Consider the following 21,312-nt stretch of genomic DNA (forward strand, 5'->3'; position numbering starts at 1 on the left):
TTCACAAATTTGGAATGTCCAAACCATGAAGAAATCTTTCAAGGAGGATTTCAGGAGATTTTATAAACAGATCTTTGCATATAACTTTTGGTTCCAAAGGTTTATATAAACAAAATTGAAGCTCTTCAGTCATCATACATGTTATACTTAACCAGATTAAGATATGCCCACCCAGATTCTTTAAAAGCTACACAGAAAAGTCAATAAATGCTTTCCATATTTTCAAACATTTTAATAACTTTTAGCTTACTTTTCTGTTTCTTGCCAGTTTGTTTCTTTTTCTTCTTCCTTTAATTGAAGTGAATGCTTTGCATCTTGCAAATTGTTTGTTAATTTTGTGATTTCTTCTTTCAGTTTGACTTCCCTTTCACTTAAATCTTTGGCGTTTTTGATAGAATCTTGAAGATTTGCTTGAAATTCCTTCAGATTTCTTTCTTGCTTTAAAATGATAGATTCCTTTTCCGTAATTTCTTGTTCTAACTTGGCTGAACGGCTACATTCATCTTTCTGAGTTTCTAACATTGCTTCAAGTTCCTTTATTTTCACCTTATAGCAAGTAACATCTTGAGTAAGTTCTGAAAGTGCTCTCTTTCCTTCAACTACATGCTGTACTTGAATATCAAGACCAACAGTTTTTTCTCGCAATTCTTCCTTCAGCTGCTGTATAAGACTTTCTTTTTCTTTTAGTAGATCTTTATTCTCCCTCTCCTCCGTTTTTAGTCTATTGTTTGCATCTTTACAGTCTTTTACTTCTGCCTGTAATTTTTCAATTTGTTCATCCAGTTCCTGGATCTGATGTCTTTTTTTGGAGGAACTCTTTACAATCTCCTTACATTCTTCCCAAATGGCTTCAACAGTAGAGTGGAAAGACCTTTCCCTACCAAGTTCTTGAATACCATTTTCTTTAACTTGCTTACTTATCAAATAATCATTATCCAAAAGATGTAACTGTGTATTCGGCAAATTATCCTCTTGAGAACCATTTGACAGATCCCTGAGATTGAGTAAATCTATGTTTGAGATCTCAGAAACTGAATCAAGTGTACGCAATTCATCTATTTTTGCTTGCATTAATTTTATTTGTGAAACATTATTTGTGATGTTTCTTCTAGCAGTTTCTATCTCCTTTGACAATTTCATGATCCTCTCCTCCTGTTCTTGATTTATACCTCTCTGCACATGTAATTCAGAAATCGCATTGTCATAATTCGACTGAATTTGTTGGACCTCTACACTAAAACTACAACTCTTTTTTTCAGAAGAAGAGAGTTCCTGCTGCAAACTGACAATCTGTTTATTTAATTCTGCTTTTTCTTCCTTTTCATTTTTAAGTTCATTCTCAACAATGAGTAAACGTGTTTTCAGCTCTTCATTATTTTCTTGTAAAACTCTAATGTTTTCCTCATCTTCTGAAATGCTCTCTTGCATTTCTTCACTTTTCTTTTGGTTTTCAGTGATGGCTGGACTAACATGTGTAGGTCCTTTAAAAATAAAAAAAATATATTATTAATCTAGCAAACCTTAATAAAAATCAAAAAGTTACCATATAAGCCAATATTCAAACACAGGAAACATACGAAAGCACACTTTTAATGAAAAACAGAAATAAGCTATTAGTAAAAAAGAAAAATCAGGTTGCAAAACATACAAAGCATACACCAATTTATGTAAAAATTGTAGTTCCATTAAGTCACAGCAGGAAAAGTTAGCAAAGGATGTGCAAGAAAATCCTGGCAACTACTTCTGAGTGGGATTACTAGCTACTTCTACTTTCTTTTTATAGCTTTTATGTTATTTAAATTGTCTACTACAAATCTTTATTATTACTATGAGATAGAAGGTAGGGAATTATACCCTAAGGCAGACTAAAGAACAGTCTTAAAGTACAATTATACTATAGATCTACTAAATTAGTGATTTGCAAACTGAGTACCTGATACTTTCACAGGTAAAATTAGGAGAAAAATGGTTAAATTTATGCCAAGTCTAATGTAGCCCTGCCCTTCACTAGCTGCATAACTGTCAGTAAACTGCTTGACCCCATGGCTGCTTCCTCAAATGGAAAATGGAAAATAATAGCAATAATACCACCTATCTCAGAGTTATTGTGAAGATCAAGATTATCAATGAGCTTAGAACACTGTGCTTGGGATATAGTTAGATATTATTAGAAACTGAAAATCTGTACAGAAGAGTTCAGCCAATTAAAAATAAATAAAAGTTTGTCTTTTCCAGGCTTAATATCTACATTTCTAAAATAAGGATATTTCTACCTGCCCTACTTACTACAGGATAGTGTTAAGAGGGCCAAATAAGTTAATATATAATGTATGTTAAAGCATTCTGAAAATGTTATGTAAGTACAAGAACATAGTTGGTATAGATTAAACTATGTCCAGAGAAGATGCACTATTAGCTAAAACTTAATTCTTAATATTTGACAAATTAACTCATCTCACACAACTGTCCAGTATAAACTATGTTCAAATTTTTCTCACAGATTACATGATTAACTCTTGAAACATAATTCTCAATTCTCCAGATACACAAATTTATCTTTTTATGTCTTCATACAATTTCCATTGATATAATAACTGATCTGATGAGTGTCTCATATCCTAGGAAAATTACTTCAAAACATATAAGAATCTGATGCTTTGGTTTTTAAATTTTTTTCCTGTTCTATTTCACTTCATGGTTTGATGTTTATATGTGTGAACTTTATATACACAACTCTAATACAATTTTTATGAATTTTCTACACAATACTGTACTGATATAATCAACTCAACATGTCCTTTGACCTTCATTCACTCCCCCACTGGCCACTTATCTGTCAATTTTACCTATATTTTTATTTGGTAGTCTCACTAAGCACGTTGAGAATCCAACTCCTCATGCTTAAAGGCCCCAGATATAATATGAAATCCATAAGAGCAGAAGACAGTTATAAGGGAGAGATGGATTGAAATTCTCCTCACTAAGAAACCTGTTACTTTCAGTTGGTAACTGTCCAATGAATCTTTAAAAAGTGTATTTTATAGTTTTCTTTTTAGTGTGTGCCACCATATTATACTATGCATCTGAGCACATTAGATTATACTGAAATAATATGTTTGTCACTCTCATTTACTAGATTCCAACCTTCCTGACAGCAGACTCTCTGTGTCTAATGCATCTTTATATACATGAACAATAATCCTAAATGAACTTTTAAAAATATTTATTTATTTGTTTTGGCTGTGCCAGGTCTTATTTGCAGCATGCAGGCTTCTTAGTTGCAGCATGCGGACTCTTAGTTGCAGCATGCACGCAGGATCTAGTTCACTGACCAGGGATTGAACCCAGGCCCCCTGCATTGGGACTGCAGTCTTACCCACTGGACCACCATGGAGGTCCCCGTAAATGAATTATTTTTGAAATTTAGCTACATAGCTTATGTTCTCCTTTTCTATCTCTAAGACATATCATTATATCAGAAAAACATAACTTTTGTCATCAGTAAACTATTCTGGTTCTAGATATGTGCAAATTTATAATCTAACATGCCTCAGTTATATTAACTTGGTTACTTTAGTGCAATTTTATGTTTTAAATTTTAAGCTGTTCTCTTTACAGCGCCTTTTTTATAACAGTGGTTCTCTAGTTTTAGAGAATTGGCAAAAGAGCTTATAATATAGATTCCTGAGAACAAATACCAAACATACTGACTTGATAAATCTGGAATGTACTGTACACGCAAACACTTTGAGGGTACATGCACACTGCTCCAGGAATCTATTTTTCTAAATTTCTGGAAGACCTTGATAGTCACCCGTGTAATAACATTTGGGATCTAAACATATCAGTTTGCTTCATTACTAAGCCCCTATATGGCAGCCCTACATGTAACTGTTCCATAAGAGATAAATGTCAAATATCACATAGTAATGACATACAAGCCCTTAAGTTTTTCCTCCTGTCTGTGGCAGGCTCTCATGCAGCCTAGATGAGAGATAATAGTACCCTATGTAATGAATCTGTTCAATTAAGAAGGCATTTTCAAGATCATAAAAAGATATTTAAAATTAAATCTACTATCCTACATACAAATAGGTTTCTATCTTCCTATATGCTAATCACAGCTGACATTGTGAGAAAAATAAAGCAAAAGCACAAGCATTTATGAAAGGTCTTCCAGACACTATTATATAATGCGGGGGAAAAAACTTAAGCGACTGTACAAGATTTTTAATCTTATGACCCCATTTGATAAATTAAAATCACAGCTCTCTCCCAGCATTACCCAAATAAAAAAGTTAGACAAGGACACTAGAAAAAAAAGAAAATTACAGGTCAATATCACTGATGAACATAGATGGAAACATCCTCAACAAAATATCAGCAAATCGAATTCAACAGCACATTAAAAGGATCATACACCATGATCAAGGGGGATTTATCCCAGAGATGCAAGGATAGTTCAATATATGCAAATCAGTAAATGTGATATACTCTATTAATAAAATGAAGAATAAAAATCATATGATCACTTCACTAGCCGCAGAAAGAGTATTTAACAAAATTCAACATCCTTCATGATAAAAACTCTCAACAGACTGGAGAGGGAACATACCTCAACATAATAAAAGCCATATATGACAAACCCACAGCTAATGTCATCCTCAACCGTGAAAACCTGAAAGCTTTTCCTCTAAGATCAAGAACAAAACAAGTATGTCCACTCTCACCATTTCTATTTAACATTAGTACTGGAAATCTGAGCCAGAGAATCAGGCAAGAAAAAGAAACAAACTGTATCCAGATTGGCAAGGAAGAAGTAAAACTGTCTGTTTACAGATGACAGAATTTTATATTACAGAAAATCCTAAAGACTCCACCAGAAAACCTTTAGAATACAGAAATTCACTAAAGTTGGAAGATACAAAATCAATATACAAGAAACACTATACAAAACAAAAAACTGTACACTAACAACAAACTATCAGAAAGAGAAAATAAGAAAAGAAAGCCTATTTACAATAGCATAAAAAAGAATAAAATATTTAGGAAAAACTTTAACCAAGGTGGTGAAAACCTCTACACTGAAAACTATAAAACACTGGTGAAAGAGAATGAAAAAAGACATACAAAATAAGGAAAGATATTCCATGTTCATGGATTAGAAGAATTAATATTGTTAAAAATGTCCATATTACCCAAAGTAATCTACAAGTTCAATTCAATACCTATCAAATTTCCAATGGCATTTTTCACAGAAATAGAACAGCAATCTAAAAATTCACATGGAACCACAAAAGACCCGAATAGCAAAAGCAATCTTGAGAAAGAACAAGGTTGGAGGCATTACACTTTCTAATTTCAACTATACTATAAAGCTACAGTAATCAAAACAGTATGGTACTGGCATAAAACCAGATTCATAGACCAATGAAATAGTTTCAAAAGCCCAAAATTAAACCGACACACATATGTCCAACTTATTTAACAAGAAAGCCAAGAATACTCAATGGAAAAGGACAGTCTCTTCAATATTGTGTTGGGAAAACTGGATATCCACATGCAAAAGAATGAAATTGAACTCCTATCTTACTCCACTTATAAAAATTAACTCAAAATGGATGAAGGACTTAAAACATAGCACCTGAAACCATAAAACTCCTAGAAGAAAACATAGGGGAAAAGCTCCTTGACACTGGACTATGCAACAGGTTTTAGATATTACACCAAAAGCTTGAGCATCAAAAGCAAAAAATAAATAAGTGAAACTATATCAAACTAAAAAGCTTCTACACAGCAAATGAATCAGTCAACAAAATGAAAAGGCAACCCGTGGAATGGGAGAAAATATTTGCAAACCGTCTATCTGACAAGGGGTTAATATCCAAAATATATAGGGAACTCATACAACTCAACAGCCAAAAAACCAAACAATCCAATTTAAAAATGGGCAGAGGAACTAAACAGACACTTTTCCAAAGAAGACATACAAATAGTCAACAGGTACAGGAAAAGGTGTTCAACATCACTAATCATTAGGGAAATGCAAATCAAAACTACAGTGAGATATCACTTAACACTTGTTAGGCTGTCTATTATCAAAAAGAGATAACAAATGCTGGCAAGGATGAGGGGAGAAGGGAATCTGCACACAGTTGATGGGAATATAAAGTAGTACAACCACTAGAAAAACAGTATAAAGGTTCCTCAAAAAATTAAATATAGAACTATCTTATGAGCTAACAATCCCACTTCTGAGTATATATCCAAAGGAAATGAAATTACTATCTCAAAGTTCATGCAAGTTCATGCTCTATGTTCATTGCAACATTTTTTACAATAGCCAGGACATGGAAACAACCTAAGTGTCCGTGGATGGATGTATGGATTTTTTTAAATGTGGAATAAATATGTATACAATGGAATATTATTATTCAGCCTAAATAAGAAGGAAATCCTGCCATTTGCAATGACAGGGATGAACCTGGAGGGCATTATGTGAAATAAGTGAAATAAGCCACACAGAGAAAGAAAAATATGGTATGGTATCAATACGAGGAGAAAAAAAGATCCAACTCATAGAAACAGAGAGTAGAACGGTGGTTGTCAGGGGCTGAGGGGTGATGGAAATAGGGAGAGGCTTGTAAAAGGGTATAATTTTTCAGTTTAAGATGAATAAGGTCATAGGATCTAAGTATAATATGGTGACTATAATTGATAACATTGTATTGTATAACTGAAATTTGCCTAGAGAGTATAACTTAACTGTTCTCACCAAAAAAGAAAAAAGAGGGGGAAAATAGGTGAATAAGTGAGGTGACAGATGTATTAATTAATGGTGATAAGGTGGGAAACTTTTCACAATGTATATCAAATCATGTTAAACATTTTAAATATATTACAAAATTATTGGTCAATTGTACCTCAATAAGGCTGAGAAAAAAATCCCAGTCCTCTCAAGATACTGATGTCTCCAGTGAGAGTACCCCCTCACCCCAAAAATCACTATATAATTTGGAAATCTCATCTCCCTACTCCATCCAAGAAAATATCCAGTTTTACATTCAGTAGTATACATGTGAAAGCAAGTTTTATTTGTAAGTTTCCATTTTTCAAATACAATCCATATTCTTTTCCTTCACCGGATTGTTTAAATGCTCTTGGGCAGCAGTAATTACGTAATCCCATAACAGGATTCCAAGATCTCTTTAACAGACTAACTTTAAAAGCTCATTGGACAAGGTTTTACTACCTATAACTTATATTGTCTCTTCTGCCTCAAAAAGGACAGGAAAAACATGGCATTACCCCTGCTGTATAGCCTGCTTTCTGAAAAGCTGTTGAGTTTATTTTTGATGATTTTCCTATGTTTGTACTTACATTTTCCTAATTTACTTCCTTCAGTTTATTCTAAGGATTCCATCTACTCTGGAGACTTAGAGATTTACCCCTATTTACGTTTACAACAAACTTGCCCATTTACTCTTATGAATTTTTAAAAATAATGTTCAACCAGTGCATTATTTTTATCAGACTGTCTCCTAACATCTTACAAAGCTGTGGCAAGTCATCCCAAAGTGGAATAACTGGCTTTTCCACTGATTCATACCTCTGTTCTACTTTCCCTTTAAGTAATTCTGAACTTATGATGTTATTTTCTCACCTATGACTTCATCAGTGGAAATGACTAATCCTTTTGCCCTTTAAGAAGACAAGTTATAAAGATGTCTGAACCCTTTATCAGGAGAGAAAGATGGGATCTAAGCAAGTTAAAAATGACAACAATCAGAAATTCAGAGCTCACAAATAAATCCTGAATATCCTGAGAAGAGATTTGAGTCATGCATACTATATGGATATAGTCCCTAAACCCTGAAGTGAATTACAGTAAGTGCAATAAAGCTTTTGTGATCAAGTAATGTTGTTCTCTTAATTTTACTATATTTCAATAACTAGGATAGGACTTCCCTGGTGGTGCAGTGGTTAAGAATCCGCCTGCCAATGCAGGGGACACGGGTTCAAGCCCTGGTCCAGGAAGATTCCACATGCCGCGGAGCAATTAAGCCCGTGTGCCACAACTACTGAAGCCTACGCGCCTAGACCCTGTGCTCCGCAACAAGAGAAGCCACCGCAATGAGAAGCCCACGCACCATAAATAGAGAAAGCATGCGCACAGCGACAAAGACCCAATGCAGCCAAAAATAAATAAATAAATTTATTTAAAAAAAAAAAAGTAGGATCATTACATAAGGTAGTTCAGATAATTTGTTTTGCACCTGATTTTCTTGTTCAGATATTCATATTATTCTTTCAGAAATTTTTACGTTTTACATCAAAAGATTCATAGAACATATTCAGAACAGCCTTGTCAGTGAGAAATTAAAGCATTAGTCTAGCAGTAAAGATGAAATAGGTTTTACTGTATATAAACCTAATATAGGTTAACATAAAAAGTAAACATAAACAGAAAGATAATTACTTTAATTCAATATTTCTATCACATTCAACCTATACATATACTGCTTACCTATATTTTGCTACAAAAATTAGTTCTGGTTGAAAAGTTACAGGTAAGCAGATTGTAGCATATCTCTGGTTTGTCTCCTTTATCACTATTCTGAAGGCTTATTTCTTGAACCGTTTACATGGTTATCAGCTTCCCAAAGTACAGATACAGGGACCTCAAACAAGTAAATTCACTTTCATAGGGAAATGGCTTTGCATTCCCTTTAAGAACAGAAAACATATATTCAGTAAAACTATCAACCCCCTAATCCTATCCTAGTATTTATAGGAGTCACATATTTTGTTCTGGAGATTTTTTAGTAGCAGGTAGAGGGGAAGAAGGGGGGCTATAGCTACAATTTTATGATCCTTTATGTAGTCCCTTTAGTCTCTAACAACAAATAATTGAGAAATAGCCACAGTGGTTACGAATTTAAGGAGGAAAAAAAATACTTTATGTTACCTAAACTTACTTAAATCTACCCATATCCAAATTATTTGTCACTAACAACTAGAGTTATTATACAATCACCTTCTTCATGAATGGGTTACCCTTAGGATTAGTCATACCACGCAGATCACTCGCTTCTGCCAACTTTCACTTCCACTTCCTAGTGATCTACTGTTCCTGCATTCTCAACTACCCTATATTCTCAACTACTCTGTGGCACCGATCAAGGTGAAAAACTAGAGGAACAGTGCTATGGAAATCATAACAAGGCTATACTCCCTGTAGCTAAGGTACCACTCCTTCAATGATAACAGAAGGTGACCATGCATATTAGTCTCAATCTATTAGCTCACATTTTATTGGATTAATATATCTAGTGCTATATTATCCTTTAAGTTATCTACTTTTGAAAACATTAATTTTACTGAGGTTCTATGAGGTGTTTATTATATTGTTGTATTACCCAATTGTTTTTATTCTTAACAACCTCAGGAGGCAGGTATATTTAACTTATTTTACTCATGACCAAAGAAAGACTTAATTTATCCATTTTTCTCAAGGTGAAGCAGCTAACTAGGTTTCTTTGGGGTTTTTTTGGCTCATAATTCATAATATATTATTACTCATAAATATTAATAACATTCTAAATCCATCTTTTAAGAAAATTTTATTGGGGTGTAGTTGCTTTACAATATGTGTTAGTTTATACTGTACAGCAAAGTGAATCAGCTATATGTATACATATATCCCCTCTTTTTTGGATTTCCTTCTCATTTAGGTCACCACAGAGCACTGAGTAGAGTTCCCTGTGCTATACAGTAGGTTCTCATTAGTTATGTGTTTTATATATATAGTATCTGATACTATATATATATATATATATATATATATATATATATATATATATATAGTGTATATATGTCAATCCCAATCTCCCAATTCATCCCACACACCCCTTCCCCCTTGGTATCCATATGTTTGTTCTCTGCGTCTGTGTTTCTATTTCTGCTTTGTAAATAAGATCGTCTCTAGCAATTTTTTCAGATTCCGCATATATGCATTAATATACGAGATTTGTTTTTCTCTTTCTGCTAATTAGGTTTCTAAAGCTAACGCACCTTCTCTTAGAAAGGCCTCCCTCCCTGTATCAGACTGTAAAAGTTTTCCAAAAGACAGAATGAATAGCTTAGAGACAAGGTGAAAGCTGCCATGTTCTTCCATATAACCAGGGGTGTATAGTATAGAGAAGCATGTGCCCACTTTTTTTTTAGTAATTTCATAGAAAAATAAACTTGACCACATTTGTCTTTAGTAATGTTTAGCTCAAAGTCTTACTGTCAAATGGCTTTTTCTTCAAATGAAACAACAATGTGGAGAAATTTTGGCAGAAAATGTACTATAATCATGAAGATGAAAGTGATGACTTTTAACTACTACAGGCACAGAAGTAAAAGAATTATTGCCATGTTAAAGTGATAAAAGCACAATATCTAAAAACATACTTATTAAAATAAAGGCAGCTTTAAATATACCCATCCTCTAGACAGTTTATAACATGTTAGTGTAAAACTTCGGGACATTTATATTTTCTCAGTTTTTTTTCCTTAGATAAGTAAATTTCCTTCTCTTTACAGCCCTTCTGTTTCCTGGTTTAGGAGTCAGCTTTCTTAAAAGCCTCCTGCTAGCAGCTGAAGAGTACCTTTCTTTGCTGGTGGTTCATCTTGTTGAAGTTCAATTTCATTTAATCTTTTTCTTCCTGAATAGGTTTTAGTTTTGCTGTCGTTAGACATTTCAATCATCTCATTACAAACCAATTTATTGTTTATTATTAAAGTAGATGTACCAGCATTGTCCTAAAGTAAAATAAATTAAAATTAGTTCACATATAGAAAGCTATAATACATTTAAGAACTATATAAATTATGATTCAATACTGTATCATAAAAATTTTATTTTCAAGTTTATTGAAACATTTTCTAAGTTATTTCTTAAATCTCACCCTAAAATAACCAACGGCTCTAGGAAGTGAGCAATATTAACTAACTTGTACATTCACTAAGGACAAAAAAAAACTTGTTAAGTGTGTAGTTTCACCCCGATACTAAAAACAAATTCATCTTTAGATTTTCTAAGGGAATCAGGTGGGTTAGAGACTTATTTGCAGATAACCACAGAACCCTAAAACACTTACCCTAAGTCATAAACAAAATGTGCTTTGAAAAGAAAAATATGAAAACACTATGACAAAATTGTTTCTTATAGGTACTTTTACTTAAAATCTTGAGTAATCTTGAGTAACTGGAGAAACTCATCAATTGTTTTACAACTAAAGCTTCTCAAAGTAACAATGTCTTTGTTAGTTTGTTCACAAGTCGCAGAAAAGGTTCTAGCCTTAGCTTCTAGCTTATGTATATCAAAGATACACAGTCTACACACTGCTTTAAAAGTGAAATCCTAGCACCACCTCCCATGACACCACCTTCAGAGCTCCGGTGGCAACATGCATCCGTGAGCCTACCCCTGGGCTGCCTACCCGAGGCCCACCTCTACCCATGGTCCTGTATATGAGCCGAGCAAACAGGATGTCTCTGGGTCCTTGTCCCCAGCCGGCTGGACAAGTGCTGCCCGCCAACCTGGCTCCATCAACCTTTCATGACCAAATGATAGCTGGCAAGCTCTGCTACCCAGTCCCTCTGCTACCTTCCACCCTACCATCTGGCAAAGGATGGACCCTCTTCTGTGCATTGACTACCTGTGGAAATGTGACCAAGTAGTGTGAAATGCATGTTTAGCAAATGTTAGGTACTGTATTTGAACCAATAAATGTGAATCCTTCTGCACGTGGAAACAAACAAACAAAAAAAAACAAAAAAAATGAGCTCCTAGTTTATCTAGATGATAAAAGCCATTTAGATTTTTATTTTTTAAGGCAAAGACTATGCCTCCCTAAAAGGACAGCGAAGAAAAGGTACCCAGAAAGAGGAAGGGTGAAACCTTAGCAGTTAAGTGTATGTTTATAAAGTAATTAAAAGTATGGTAAAGGCAGAGATTTTTTTAAAAGCAGAGTTTAATTAAATCCCTACATACTGGTAGCAATCCATTTTTTGGGGAAAAAAAACTATATGAGAAAACAAAACATCATTTTACATCGTAAAATCAGCAAATGTTCTTAAGAGATATAGATAAAATGACTTTAAGTCAAAAAGTAATACATTATTAAAAAAAAAAAAAAAGCAAAGTCCTTTTAGATATCCCTAAACAAAGGATATCATGAAGAACAACCTCCATGCTTTTTCACAATTAGTCCCTTGGTGTTGCTGATAAATGACAAAATCCTGGGGTAGAGGGATCAGACCTCTGACAAACTTTGAGTTTTCAAACAGACCATGACAATTTCAAGTTGTCTCCTCTTCCACTCTCAGACCTATCATAATCACCTAGTCATTTTTTTCCTCCTTCAAATTATACAATTTTCACCAAGAAAATCCATCCTCCACAAATCTCAGTTATTCAAAGGAATGTTTTCTGCCTAGGGTATGCTTGGTAGGAAGGATGCTAAAGAACCATGCAAAACAAGCTTTTAATCATTAAAAGAGTCTGCTTTCAAAACAACCTTTGGAACAGTGACCCTAGATCAACAGTTAATCAACACCATGAGGTTAAGTTCTCTTAACCCTAGGCAAGTTATTTGACACCTCCATAAAAATAAAAAATAACAGTATCTACATCATAAGATTGTTCTGAGATTTAAACAAGTAAATATATGTAAAGAACTTAAGAGTTCATAGTAAATGTTCTATAAAAATGGATATATATAAAAGTCTCAAAGAGCTACCAGACAAGTTGGTTTTGTTTTGTTTTTGATGTACGAGAGACATTATGGGGTACTACTGTACTTTCTACTTTACATAGTTTAATATAGCTGAATTTTTACAACTAGCAGCTATTTTTGTAACTAGAAAAAATAAAGGAAAAGGAAAAGATCACGAATTGTGTAAACAATAGCTGTAATGTCTTGTACTAAGTACATTATTTTGGTTACCTTTTTAAGTACTGGGTATTAGATACCAAGATCTTGAATTATTTATATCTGATCATATCTTAAAATATTCAGTTCTTTAGAAGGACAAATGTAAGTTAAGAGAAGGTCAGGAAAAATATTAAGTTTAGAACTTTAAATTCACTTCACCTCTATGTATACCTGCAATTTCATATTTATATCTATCAATGTCAAATTCATCTACAACCATTTAGAGTAATTATCTGATCTGAAGGTACAAAGTGCTAGAGATTTTCAGGATTCCAATGCTGCACACTGCTCAGGCCATATCCTAAATTTTAGAACACTCACTAACTTCAGACAAAATAAACACCATTTAAATATATCTAACCAACACAATAAACCTAGTAAAAGAATGACATAGATCTGTATGTGCTGCCATACAATTATCTCTAAGATGTCTTCTAAGGGAAGAAAGCAAGACACAGAACGACAATCCCATTTGTACAAATTTTTTTAAAAGTGTGTTTGCTTCATATATATATATATATATATACATACATACATACACATACACACACACACACACACATAAATCTTTTCTGGAAAGACTAAAGAAACTTTCCAGAGGCCATCTTTGGAAAAAGGTATGAGGGTGAAGGCATTTATGCTCATCAATTTTTTTTATCACATTCATTTATTACTTTATTTTTAAAATAGATGTACCTAGTCATAATTCATGCTGCTTATTTTACTTAATTATTAATTTCCTTATCAAGACAAAATAAAACTTAAAAGTATTACCTTAATAGACTTCTCAAGCTCTTGAACCAATGAATTTAAATTAATTTCTGATTCTGAAAAAATAAGAATATTAAAAATGAATATCTAAGCACCTAAAAAAATATATCACTGAATAATCATGAAACATAAGCTGCTATAGTAGATGCTTTATTGTTATACTCAGGAAAAAGAATTTTCATAGCACTAGAATCACACAAGCACTTAGCTACAAATTCTACCACCAGAGAGTAATGTTTCTGAAAAAGCCACTTTCAAAACTCAGGGTAAAAATGAAACACATATGCTCAATAGTAAAAAATTTCTGGTATAATGTCAGAAAAGAATTAGCTGGTACCTTTCTGATACACTTCAGAATGAGACATCACTTACCTGTTATTTTCCACCCATCTTGTTTCACACAGAAAAGGGCAGAGTATTTCATCTAACACTTGAAACTCAGATGTGACAAACCATATATATATATATATATATTTATTTATTTATTTATTCATATTTATATATATAAAAATATTTATATTAAAGTAAATATATAATATATATATAAACAAAAGTTAACAGCTTTACAATTTCCTATGAGATTTCTTAATTTGCTGATAAAGCTATACTTAGTTTTTGGTTTTTTTTGAGAAGCCCGTTTTCTAGTAATATTGGTCTAAAAGTAAAGAATAGCAAAAAAATATTTGTACTAGTAAGTTACTATAAACTCAAACAAATGGTAAAATATTAAATACATTACCGCCATCATTTTCTGGCCACTTGGTAAATAAGCTGCATAAATCTCATACTTACCAACTGTCTTTTTATGAATTTATAGCATCTACATGGGGTAAAATACATCCACTTACCATTTTCTCTCTTTTTTAACTCTTCCTGGGTTTTGGTTAATTCTTCTTTGGTTTTAGCTAATTCAGCTTTAACTTGATTAAACTTTAATTCTAAACAAGCAATAGCTTCCTGGGGGTCAGCAAGAGATGCAATACATAAGTGAGCAATTTCAGCCTGTTTCTTAATATCAGTGACATCATCTTGAAGAGAACCAATAATATCTTCAATTCCTACATAATTCTGTCCTTCCTAAAAATAGCAAAATCCACATACCTAATGTTAACAGTGGCTTTCACTATTTCAGTGCGGTATCATCTGATTGAGATAGTTTTAAAAATAAACAGCAAAAAAATTCACAACTTTAAAATTTTTAAATAGATTATATAGAACTACCTCCAATTATGAAAAAGTTGTGCTCCATTACTCACTTTCTGTTCTACGGAACATGAAACATTGTGTGTCCCTGACATAGTTTGGGATTTGGTCTGAATTATGAAACTGGAAATTTGTTTCCTGCGCTAGCCGAACAAAGCCTTTGAAGGCTCATTATATAACTGAAAGTATACCTGAACTAGGTAATCGTAATCGCTCTGTAATGACTTATCATAGTTTATGACATTGTTTTTATGGAGAAATAATGTTTCAGGTATAATGTTTCAGGTAGTAGGGAATGGTCAGTCAGCCAAGCAAGAGTGATCTTTCTATATATAAATGTTTTTGTTTTAATCAGAACAGAACTAAATGACCCTTTAGGTCTCTCAGCCATTTAAAATTCTTTAAGTTTAAGACAAATCTGAGAGGGGTATCCCATAATCAGACAAAAAGGTATCTACCTACAATCAACACAATGACTCAATCAACACCAAACTGAGATATAAATGTAACAGATATATATTTTTATAAGTTCAATAGCTATATTTAAACTATTTGTGCTTACATTCTTAACAAAGCATGCTTAATTATAATAAAGCTACATATTAATTTTTTTGTTTTAATTCTAAAGTATATTAATATTTCTCATCATTGATGTGGTATACTAAATCCTGGTACCTAAACCTCATGGATTTAATATTTCAGTTAACATACTTCAGTTTCAGCTTTCACGGCACGATCTTCATTGTTTGGTTCTTCTTGAGTGTCACATTTACCAATCAAATCCTTGAAGATAGCCAAACGACATTCAGCATTTTCTTCTAATATCTCTCGTTCCTGAAGGAGAGTTTCCCTTCATAACAGAAATTAATCCCATTAAGAAACAGAAAAAGCACTACTTTGTGCTTTTATTTTAAATTTCTAAGATTAAGTACATTATAAATTAAAAGTCAGTTTAAATAATCATTCATGTATAATTCACAATCACCATGGGGATTAGTAACAGCTATTTTCAAGCCTGCATGAAGGTCAGAATTCAGAAGTCACCTAATATAAAATAAAAAGCCAAAAAAAAAATTTAAACAAGTAAATAAAATTCTCAATTTTTACCAGGACATGAACGAAAAAACTTACTTAAAGTCAGCTTCCCGTTGAGCCAAATACTGAGTAAACTCCTGTGTAACTTCTTCACGGATTTTAAATTCCAATGTTAACTTTTCTTTTCTTTCATTTATTAGTTTTTTTTTCAAGTCTTCTATTAAATCCAAAAGTTTCTAAAATATAAATATTAAAATTCTAATTAAAAAAACAAATATATTCCAAGAGAAAGACTGTGCAAGTGTTCAAAAATAAAAATTTTTCCATTTAGATTGTAATTAAGCACCCTTTTATTAGAGACGATATTTTCACTTTAAATTGTGTATTTGCAGAGATTAACTAATCTGAAAAATCAAGTACGCCTCTCCACGTTTTAGAAACAGATATACAGTAATTCAAATGTCTCACTGTCTAGCTACACAAAGAAAGAAGAGAAAATAAAATTTGAGCATCTATTATCTACCAGAAACTACTTTGGGGAGTTCATATTTTATTTCATTTAATCCACACAATCCTCTGTAAGCTTGGTAGCAGCATCCACATTTCTTAGGTGGAGAAGGTAAAGACCAGGTCTGTGGTACATGCTTAAGTTTGAGTTTAAAATTAGTCTGTCAAAACATAAAGTTGAAGTATTATATGGAGTAGTTACTAAGAACCCCCAAACATGTTCCAAAATGACAAAGAGAATGTTACATAACTTAACCTATTGGGGACTTCCCTGGCGGTGCAGTGGTTAAGAATCCGCCTGCCAATGCGGGGGGCATGGGTTCGAGCCCTGGTCCGGGAAGATCCCACATGGCGCAGAACAACTAAGCCCATGTGCCACAACTTCTGAGCCTGCACTCTAGAGCACGTGAGCCACAACTACTGAGCCTGTGCTCTAGAGCCCGCGAGCCACAACTACTGAGGCCGTGCACCTAGAGCCCGTGCTCCGCAACAAGTGAAGCCACCGCAATGAGAAGCCCGCGCGCCACAACTAGAGAAAGTCCGCACACAGCAACAAAGACCCAACACAGCCAAAAATAAATAAATAAATAATAAAATAAATTTTAAAACTTATCCTATTGGGCTTTTATAACTATTCAAATGTGAGCAACAACTCTGTCTTTGAAAGCACATACATAATTAATCACGTAATACAGACAATGAACAATAAGGCAATTACAACTTGACATCATAGCCAGTATAGATATGTAATAAATTATAGCATTCAAGAAAAAAGCCTAATATTCTTTTTCAAGGCTTTTGATTAAAGTTTCTCAATAATAAATTAATAAACTCTCTCAAAGTTACAGATCTTTCAGTTTTTCGATTTTGTATTTGAAAATATTTCTATAGATATCCTGACTTTGAAATTCTGCTTCTAAGAACTTATACTGAGGAATTAATTATATAATAGGACCCAGCATTTTGGCTGTAAGAATGGTCACTGTGTTTTTTGCAACAGTGAGTGGTTGTATGTAAATAAAGAAAAAGTGAAACCCAGCTCAACAGTCAAAGAGATGGGTTCAACTATGGTACCATCATACAGTAAACTACTGTAATGAATTATGATGACATATATATAATTCATACTTTTCACAATTTATTTTTAAGTGAAGAAAATTAGGTTACAATAGTATAATGTATAGTAAAAACCTACTAACGTGAGCAGTAGATTAGAGAGAGATCTATATTTAATTATTTTTTTTCTTTTCCTAGATTCCACCAAGGTTATATAATACTTTTATAATTTTGAATAACCACAGACTTTCCCACTGTTTAAAATAATAAATAATAACTACTGAAGAAGAAATGTGGGAGACTTAGAGAAATCTGCATGAATGTGGGAAACCTTGGAAAATTGGTTTCTTTCAATAATTCTCAACAACAATTAGTTTTCTATCATTGTTAGCATCTGACAAAGTTTTTGGTGAAAAAAATTCTGGTTGGTTAGCCTAGTTAAATGAATTGTAAGTGTAAATATGCTAATATCAATATATTTCATAATGATCTTTAATACAATCCTCTAATTAAAATGCTAATAATGTAAAGCATGCAAAGTCTATAATCATTTTTTAAAATATTAGGAAAAAACCTCGATTAAATTTTAATTTTAAAGTTCCTAGTCATAAAATAAATAAATAAATAAAAATAAAGTACCTAGTCAACATTATAAGATATGCATTTACACTACATAATCCTTTATAAACTACACTATTCTTCCCTAATAAATTCTGAAATTCTACTAACATTTTAAGTTTAATGGATATTCTATATAAACTTCAGTTTTGAGAAGATCAATAAAAGCTAAAATAGGACTATTAACGGCTCATTTTGTCACTGAGGGAAGTACTACATTACAGAGATCCAAGGTAAACAAGGTCCAATCACATAGTAACCAGATTAACTGAGACTAGTGGCATCTGAAGCTTTCATTTTCATTTCCAAACAACACAGGCACAACTATAGCTTTCAGGGACACTGAAATAAACTATTAAAATGAGAGTATTTAACTCAATACATCATCCATCTACTTAGACTTCTACAGTCCAAAAGAGTACTATGATGTCAGATGTGGCAATACCACTGAAGCACATCCATGAGCACAGGATTACTAGTGTTCCTGTGACGCTGGTAAGAATACTCCATGTATACATATGCAATAGTTATGACCAGTTAATGAGGGGAACTGGTACTGTGGACATGATCTACATTTCAGGATTAATAACAACTTAAATATATGTGTGAATTGTATTTGGACAGAGGATAAAAGAACTGCCACTGGGCTTCCCTGGTGGTTCAGTGGTTAAGAATCTGCCTGCCAAGGCAGGGGACACCGGTTCAAGCCCGGATCCGGGAAGAGCCCACATGCCACGGAGCAACTAAGCCCGTAAGCCACAACTACTGAGCCTGTGCTCTAGAGCCTGTGAGCCCGCGCGCCTAGAGTCCATGCTCCACAACAAGAGAAGCTACTGCAATAAGCCCACACACCACAACTAAGAGTAGCCCCCGCTCGCCGCAACTAAAGAAAGCCCGCGTGCAGGAACCAAGACAAAACGCAGCCAAAAATAAATTAATTAATTAAAAAAAAAAAGAACCACCATTAAATCTTATTTGTTTACCATAAATATAAGACAACCAAATAATTTTTGTTTTTGAATAAATAGGATAATCAGTACTGGGCAGACGTTTTGCACAATTGTACTTACGACTGCAGAGTAAAAGCTTGGTGGAATATGCTAAAATCACTGGGTGAAAGGACACTGGGGAACAAGATATTCACATGGTGTCAAAGCATCTTCACAGATGATACGCTTTTACAATGAAGAGAGATCTAAACACAAAACCTTAGCCAAATAAGCAAAATTTAGCATCACCAAAAATGGGGAAATCAGACATCAGCTGCCTCCTGATGTGATGTAATGGGAAATTCACAACTTCACCTATGAATAGGCTTATCTAAAGTGTTAAACCTGAATCAGGAAGTAATAAGACAGATCCAGACTGGAGATACTCTACAAGACAACTCACCACAATTTTTCAAAAACATCTACACTAGATTAGAGATTAACTAAAGAAACATGATAATCAAAAGCAATGTATTAACTTTGGTTGTAGATCAATAACAAAGTGGCTATAAAGGAAATACTGACCACTGGATAAATCTCAATATGGACAATATAACATTACTTTATTTTATCAATGTGAAATTGCTTAGGTATGAAAATAGTCTTTTGATCATGAGGAAAATGTCCACGTTCTTGGGAAACATGCTGAAGTAGTTATTTGTAAGGTGTCATTACGTCTGCATCTTGTTTTCAAATGATACACCAAAAAGATGTGTATTCACACACTCACAGAAAGAATTAAAGTAAATACGATAAAATGTTAACAACTGGCAAATTCAGGTGAAGTGCAAATGTGTATTCATTGTATTATTCTTTCTGTGGATGTGAAAATTTTCAAAATATGAAGATGAAAGACAAAATTAGTGTATTGTTAAAAAAATGAGAGAAACAGCCTTAAGAATTATTAACCCTAACTTCAGAATAATAAATAAGCCAAATTTAGAAGTATGAGTTCTTAATACATACTCTCTTCTCCTCATGGCTACTGAAAGCCTTATCATCCTCTAATGTTTTATCTAGATCTTCATCAGTAAATTCACTTTCCACATTTTGCTTTTCTTCAGCTTTTTCTAGATCCTCAACCAAATCTTCATCTTCCACCACGTCTTCTAGACTACTTTCCCATGAAATTGTGGATCTCTTTTCATTTAGTATTTTATTATCTGAACTATTAGTATCTAGTGATACATCTTGAGAAGATTTGGCAGGTCCAAATGATTTCTCTTGAGAGGAATTTAAAGTGTCTGGAACACAAACCTGTTAAAATATTCAATGTAACTTTTAAAACAGAAAAGGCAAGAACTGTCCACACAAAACAAAAATTTTGTAAATTTAAGTCAAATGACAACTTGAGAATTAAAAAACAAAAACAATGCAAACAAACATGCAAGAAGGAACTAGCATCCTTAAGTAAATATTTGATAAGAAAAAAGCTAATTACACATGTATACTACAGATTAATTTACTTTCCTGGGTTAAGTTCTTAGTATCAATACTATTCCTAGCAGGGTGTTTCCTGATTAGCCACTAAATGAACCAGATGGACAGCAGAGCTGACAATTTGCTGCAAGAATTACTCGAAATTTGTAATGGGTAAGTTTATTTATTACTGAGGTCATTTTACTCTTAAGCAGGGGTTACTTTGAATATTTTTCCTATGTCCTACTACTTGATCAAGTATTACATTTTAAATTTTCAGTTATTTTCTAGGTTTAGAGCTAGTGCAAAATGTATTAACTACTCCAAGAAAAAAATAATTAATACTCTAATGATAAGAAGCTTAATAAAATTGTGCAGAAATTTAATTATATTTACTTTTTGTGCAATGGCTGAGAACTTCAACACATTGAGTGTCTCATCGTAGGCAAGAAAACATTGGCTGATGTTGACAATCATACATATTTTCCCTTTACCATTGAAAAAACTTTGAAAATAGTGGGTCAGTTTACTTTCCCGAAAAGGCACATGCTGTTGAAACCTACGGAAAAATTTTTCAAAAAACTGTAAGTTAAAACATATCTCATGAAGTCAGTATGCTGATAAATTTTACAAAGAAATAATATAGCTATCATGGACTTAAATTCTAGGTTAATAATTAGTTCCACCCATAATAATCATTTTCTGTTTATTCATGTTGTTTTCTTTAA

General features: G+C 33.0%; 1 protein-coding gene across 3 annotated transcripts in view; it reads right to left on the reverse strand.

Moving 5' to 3' along the window:
* KIF20B (kinesin family member 20B) overlaps positions 1-21,312 on the reverse strand; it is a 74,312-nt gene that overhangs the window by 32,633 nt on the left and 20,367 nt on the right. For 2 of the 3 annotated variants that reach the window (XM_082854674.1, XM_082854673.1), the window contains exons 12-19: positions 20,981-21,143; positions 20,132-20,422; positions 16,092-16,231; positions 15,672-15,810; positions 14,606-14,834; positions 13,761-13,813; positions 10,656-10,809; positions 251-1,481 (exon numbers count right to left, since the gene is read on the reverse strand). In XM_082854674.1, the coding sequence (XP_082710800.1) occupies positions 251-1,481; positions 10,656-10,809; positions 13,761-13,813; positions 14,606-14,834; positions 15,672-15,810; positions 16,092-16,231; positions 20,132-20,422; positions 20,981-21,143 (2,400 nt within the window). The remainder of the gene's footprint in view (positions 1-250; positions 1,482-10,655; positions 10,810-13,760; positions 13,814-14,605; positions 14,835-15,671; positions 15,811-16,091; positions 16,232-20,131; positions 20,423-20,980; positions 21,144-21,312) is intronic. The other variant, XM_082854675.1, reaches the window with a different exon arrangement.

Source organism: Leucopleurus acutus (assembly GCF_964270905.1).
Source record: "Leucopleurus acutus genome assembly, chromosome: 14".
In the NCBI taxonomy this organism is placed as follows: Eukaryota; Metazoa; Chordata; class Mammalia; order Artiodactyla; family Delphinidae; genus Leucopleurus; species Leucopleurus acutus.